Source organism: Haliotis cracherodii, unplaced genomic scaffold (assembly GCF_022045235.1).
Source record: "Haliotis cracherodii isolate W230 unplaced genomic scaffold, xgHalCrac1.p SCAF_1, whole genome shotgun sequence".
Lineage (NCBI taxonomy): Eukaryota > Metazoa > Mollusca > Gastropoda > Lepetellida > Haliotidae > Haliotis > Haliotis cracherodii.
The window spans coordinates 86,025,240-86,031,756 of NW_027266264.1; the positions used below are offsets into that span (position 1 = coordinate 86,025,240).

At 42.7% G+C, this 6,517-nt stretch overlaps 1 protein-coding gene across 1 annotated transcript; it reads left to right on the plus strand.

Moving 5' to 3' along the window:
- Positions 1-2,034: 2,034 nt before the first annotated feature.
- On the plus strand, positions 2,035-5,537 carry LOC139470249 (uncharacterized). The gene is made up of 3 exons (XM_071252588.1): positions 2,035-2,119; positions 3,765-4,008; positions 5,053-5,537. Exons 2-3 carry the CDS (start codon positions 3,799-3,801, stop codon positions 5,170-5,172), a joined length of 330 nt encoding a protein of 109 aa, XP_071108689.1. The 5' UTR covers positions 2,035-2,119; positions 3,765-3,798; the 3' UTR covers positions 5,173-5,537.
- The last annotated feature ends 980 nt before the right edge of the window (positions 5,538-6,517 follow it).

Genomic DNA, 6,517 nt, shown 5'->3' on the forward strand with positions numbered 1-6,517 from the left:
GATTTTAAGTATAAGTGGAGGCCTTTAACAGCCAGTTTGAAATTGAAACAATGTCTTCATGTGTAACTGGGGTATTAACTGCTGAATTACATGAACGCTTAAGTATAAAAAAAAACAGATGAACAAAGTGGTGTTTGAACCACTCGCATAAAACTTTGTGACACTACTAAACCGCCCGAGCCAGGTCCCTTAACGTGACAGGCCCCATCTCCTACTAAGGCAGAGTCACGAGTCCATTCTCACGTAGCGTGACGCGTGTTGGAAAGCGGCCAACAATGTTGAGATATCTATTGTCAAGGAAATGGTAAATGACTGAACCATTCATACTTTTTCATGCGCGTGTATACTATACACCTGCCGGCGAAGTTATTCGCCTCGCTCTATGTTGATGATACCTGTTGAAACAGGAAGAAAGCAGAACATTCCTCTTATAGAAAGAACATGTATGTTATGTCCATCAAATGATACTGCAGATGAATACCATTTGTTTACTTGTGTGTATTTTAATAAATCAAGAAGAGCGAGCGAGCGGGTATGATTTTACATCACTTTTAGCAATATTCCAGCAATATCACGGCGGGGGACACCATAAATGGGCTTCACACATTGTACCCATGTGGTGAATCGAACCCGGTCCTTTGGCGTGACGAGTGAACGCTTTAACCACTAGGCTACCCGGCCGCCCAGATTCAAGAAGAAGGTTCTTATCTCTTTATTACATTTATGGACCATCAGTTTTCAAAATGACCAAGTTATTTCAATGTGAAAACATATCTACTCTGAGGACACTGCCTCATTTCTCATGTTTCTGTCCCTACATTTTTTGCACAAATAAATAGAACATATTGTATATTTGCCGCCATGTCACAAAAATAGACCTGTGTAAACTCCTCATTTTGCTGTGATCATAGCCTGGAGTGAAGAAACTTCTGTTCTAATCTGTTGTGTTCTGTTCTGTTCTAATCTGTGGTGTTCTGTTCTGTTCTAATCTGTTGTGTTCTGTTCTGTTCTAATCTGTGGTGTTCTATTCTGTTCTAATCTGTTGTGTTCTGTTCTGTTCTAATCTGTGGTGTTCTGTTCTGTTCTAATCTGTTGTGTTCTGGTCTGTTCTAATCTGTGGTGTTATGTTCTGTTCTAATCTGTCTGTTCTAATCTGTGGTGTTCTGTTCTGTTCTAATCTGTTGTGTTCTGTTCTGTTCTAATCTGTTGTGTTCTGTTCTGTTCTAATCTGTTGTGTTCTGTTCTGTTCTAATCTGTGGTGTTCTGTTCTGTTCTAATCTGTGGTGTTCTGTTCTGTTCTAATCTGTTGTGTTCTGTTCTGTTCTAATCTGTGGTGTTCTGTTCTAATCTGTTGTGTTCTGTTCTGTTCTAATCTGTTGTGTTCTGTTCTGTTCTAATCTGTTGTGTTCTGTTCTGTTCTAATCTGTGGTGTTCTGTTCTGTTCTAATCTGTTGTGTTCTGGGACAACAAGCCTCCAGCGACTTCTCTGCGCAGTTGACAAGCATCATGGCGTCCTACTCAGTCTACCTGCCTGGAGCACGCGTCTCTCACCCCCGCTAATCTGTTTGTAATCAATCTGAGAGTGAGGTGCTTACTTCAGGCAGCGATTAGCTACTGCTAGTAAATAATTCGCTAATAATACACCGTCGGCTCTTATGACCACGCTGTGTCGGGATCGATCGTTGCTGGGTTGCAAGCGACGCGATCGCATCTACAGGGCTACCTCATCATAGCTACCGTACTCGTTGCCGGAGTCCTCTACGTTCCCGAAATCTTATTCACGGGTATCTTGAGGAATTCCATGAAGAAATTTCAGCATTTAAAACTCGCTGGTTGTATCACAGTCAAACGTGCCCCTTAAGTCATCCTCGTATATGATAACAGCTCTCTCTGTTTGAACTTTTATATGTATGTATACGGTAGTTGATATCTTGGCGAGACTGTAAGGTTTTTGACTTTTTGATCTGGGAATGAGATTGGCATGTTGATTGGGTGACGGGCTTGTGTTTGGGGGTTGTCCCTGAAACGACGGAGGTTGTTGAGACGTTGTGCTTCTACTTGGCAAGAGACGAGGATGTCTTGACCAACGACGACACAGCGGGACCTATTCACTGAACTGGTGAGTTTATATGATTACAGAAAGCTAGATTTGTGATAAAATTCTCTTGCGATTTGTGACATGTATTGAAAAAGTGCTGATATGCATGCAGTGTTTTCTCGTTTTCCGAAAATACACACACGTTTGATTTATGTAATTATAATGTTTATGAGTACATAAACTCTTAAATTCGATTCCCTATATGGGTACACGGTATGAGGACTGTTCTTGCGCCCCCGTCGTCATAGTGTTGGAATATTGCTGAAAGTGGAATAAAGCAATTCTCACTCACTCTGTTACCCTGGCTTATTAATGATGTTTTCGTATGATAAAACACGTCTTCTTCTGAAGGAGTTGTGTGAAACAGTTCAGTGTTGAAAGTTACTCGACAAAATACAGTACAGCTCCCGTTTATGATACTACACAGTGAGTGAGATATTCGGATAATGTCTTGTTCGTCGTCGGGTAGCCTAGTGGTTAAAGCGTTCGCTCGTCACGCTGAAGACCCAGGTTCGATTCCCGACATGGGACAATGTGTGAAGCCCATTTCTGGTGTCTCCCGCCGTGATATTGCTGGAATATTGCTAAAAGCGGCGTTAAACCCAACTCAGTCACTCACTCTTGTACGTGTCAATGCAGAGTGTCGTACAACAGTTAGATGTTCTTGTTGAGAGAGCGTGGTACAGACAACAGAGAGATAGGGTGTCTTGTATACATACCGTTTTTCGGACAATAAAGATCCAGAAATAGTGACGAAGATAATACAAACTGGCTTGGAGAACGTAACGGCTTAAAGGTCTACTTTATAGTTCTTGCATAAAGTGGTATTGCTCTCGAGTTAAGTAATGTTATATTTTCAAACAAATAAAGCACTTAAACTCATTAAGTGTAGACACATATTGAACACATATATGCTCAACGTATGTGAGGACCGCCTCCGTGGTCTAATGGTAGAGCGTCCGCCCGGAGAGCGGAAGGTCCGGGGTTCGATCCCCAGCCGCGTCATACCAAAAGACGTTAAAAGATGGTACTTGTTGTTACCCTGTCTGGCGCTCGGCATTAAGGGGCTAAAACAAGGACTGGTCTGCTCGGAGTCAGTATACTGTGTCTAAGTGGGGTTTTCATGTTAAACTGTGGCATGGTATCTCAGTGTGCTAGCACTATAAATCGGCATCAGTCCGGACTAGTACAAGCAGCCACACACACACACACACACACACACACACATACGTATAAGTGTAATAATCTTTGACGCGACGTTAAACCCCATTTCACCTCACCTCACCTCAGCGTATGTGATCAACCGTCAACAGTTTTGGTTTGTTTCTTGTTTAACGCCGAACGTATTACTTTACCGGGGGTTTCAACAGTGAATATTTTTTGGGTAAAAACCGATTTGGGGGAAACTGCAGAAACGTGTTTTCAGAAGAATGCATTCAAAACATTGATGTGTTTTTTCTCGAGAACATTCTGCATTGTATTTCAATTCATTGCATGTTCCCCCACTCTCATTTCCTTGGAAGATGAATTGTGTGTGACCAAATTAATCATAGTTTACATGTAGGATGAAATGAATGTTGAAAAATGAAAAAGATCATATCCCTAAAAAGGTATTAGGGCTGTATTAATATTATCGATCGCGTTTGAATGAGTTTGTATTTTGCAGTTGAAGGGAGACAACTCTTACACACACACGGAAGATGAGCTCGCTGCGCTCCTCGGTTCGACCCAAGAGCTCCAAGCAGAAATGGGGCACTATCCTGAAGCCAGAATTTGGTCTGGGCTACCAGAAGCTGACTAAATACGAGATAGCCCAGACTGTAAACCGCCTAAATACTGTACCAAGCTCCGATGACAGAGCCTATGAGCGCTTCAATAAGAAGATGTCTCAAGCAGAGGTTGATGAAATGGTGAGTGTGTTTGGAACACGATGAAGGAATTTCAGATAGCAAAGATTGGCATTCTTGAAGTTTGTGAGTCAGTAAAAAAATGTACAACTTTATGGATAACAGCTTCTGGTTTATTGCATAAAGCAGCGTGTCGATGTAGATCCTTACACCGTTATCACTTCAACTTGATAACGGTGTGGGAATCTTCATCCATATGTAATAAACCAGTTAGGTTGTTATCCATAAAGATGTACGTTTTCTGACTAACAAAGATTCTTTTCCTAAGAAGACTGAATTAGCTTTCCACTGACACATCGAGACACCCCAACGCATCCCCATTAAAACAAATTTCCGTTTGGACGATATACTCATAAAAGTCCAGCTCACTATGTACCTGTCTTTAAAGTAGTTTGGTATTTTTACAGGAACGTTGCCTCTGCGTAATACTTCCTCATATTAACTGTAGAACAGGTTATACCAATGAACGTCTTGCTTCATTGTCGTCATGTTGATCGTTTAAGCTACTTATTCAACTTCCAAGTTGTCGATTGAAGAAGTTATTGACATGCCAAGACTCTGTTTGACCTTCACCTCCGGTTTGTGTTTTCCCCGCCTTTTTGATAGCTCGGCACTGGGTGGCGCAGTGGTTCAAGTGTTCGCTCCTAACGCCGGTCCCAGTTTCGACTCTTGGTTCAACATTGGTGTTCTCCGCCATTTAGAACCTGGAATATTGCTAAAAGCGGCGTTTTATTCCACTCTTAAGCCAATCTCCACTTGCTCTCCCACTCTGCCTCACCCCTCACCCTTTGTCTCCACCACGCCGAAATCCCGGGTTCGATTTCCCCACATGGGTACAACGTGTGAAGCCCATTGATTGTTTAAGCATATTTCTTAGCATCATCTAAGTTTCTCTCCCGTGATTGCAGGGTGGTGGGGTAGTCTTTTCGTTAGATTCTCCACATGGGTACAATGTGTGAAGCCCATTTCTTATGTCCCCCGCCGTGATATTGCTGGACTATTTCTAAAAGCGGCGTAAAATTATACTCACTCACTTTATCTCCGCAGATCAAGCGAGTGTCCAAGACGGACGTGGACAGGATCCCCGACTCGGACCGGCGCGTGCAGAAGTCCATCTACATCGGCATGGGGGTGGTGTCCTCATACGCCTGGCAGGGCTACAACTAGAGGCGGCCGGCCACACACTGACCACTGCCCTAGCTGGGGACAACTTGTGACCACAGACTCGCTAGGTGTAGCTTAGATTTTAAAATTTTTAGTGCAGTTTTTTTCCCTTTTCGAATTGACTGCTTTTATTGACTGAATATATGTTTTTTGTAGTTCAACATTAGACATTATTTGATAGACTGGTGACAAGCATGCATACATGCACTCTACCTAAGCAGGTGCGTGTTTTACAAGTGACGAACATGCATGCACTACACCTAGGCAGGTACGTGCTATTCAGGTGACAAGCATGCTTACATGCACTTCTCCTTGGCAGGTGCGTGTTTTAGAGGTGATAAGCATGCATGTATGCATGCACTATACCTTGGCAGATCGGATTTGCCTCTCACTTTCTACTTCGCAAGGACAGAAGATCTTCTCACCCATGTAGTGTGTATATAGTGCAGCATAGGTGTAGCGTTAATTCGTCAGGTTGGAGCCTTTCGTGTTTGAGCCTGTAATATAAATATGCAAATTCCATTATTATCCGCTTCCATCAAGGAAGGCGGTGGATCAGCTATGCATGCCATGTTATTGCCATGTACAATGCTGTCAATCATCAGTGATGCCCATAGTTACTTCCCCCACACAGCGTGTAGCTTGTGATCGGTGCTCGATAGGTTTATATGACGGCCGTTTTCAGGTGCAAAATATGTTGTTGTATATTTTGAAATAAAAATGCTGGTGATTACATGTTTGTAAGTCGATTTCATGAAATAAAGGACAAGGAAAAGCCTCCTGTGTGATGTGGTATATGAGGTGTATTCCCTTGTTGACTGGGTCACGACAGATGTATATCAACCCCTACAGTAAGTCTCACAACACGCGAGATGGCTACAGCACGTACAGTATGGTCCTTGGCACATGACAGTGCGGCCGATGCAGTCAGTCGACCATGGTTTTTACTTCTATTTGTAATCGCATGTTTGTTAGGGCTGGGGTAGCCTAGTGGTTAAAGCGTTCGCTCGTCACGCTGACCACCCGGGTTCGATTCTCCACATGGGCACAATGCGTGAAGCCCATTTCTGGTGTCCACCGCCGCAATATTGCTGGAAAATTGCTAAAAGCGGCGTAAAACCACATATCACTGTTATGTGTATTATGATTGAAATGTGTTTGAACAAGAATTCGAACACAACCGGAATTGCAGTTTATTTGTTTATAATTAACAGCATATCCGTTACCCAGTGTGAAATTACTTTAATTATTTCTTATCTGAAGGATTTCCTAAAGATGACCTAATTTCCATTCCAAACTTGTTCAGAAGGTGTTAAATCCCTCATACACACGCAGCAAACAGTAACTG

Bases quoted from the DNA above. Each gene is read 5' to 3' on its own strand.
- LOC139470249 (XM_071252588.1), top strand. From the start codon at position 3,799: ATGAGCTCGCTGCGCTCCTCGGTTCGACCCAAGAGCTCCAAGCAGAAA. The intron at 4,009-5,052 runs GTGAGTGTGTTT...TTATCTCCGCAG, and splicing joins AAGCAGAGGTTGATGAAATG to ATCAAGCGAGTGTCCAAGAC.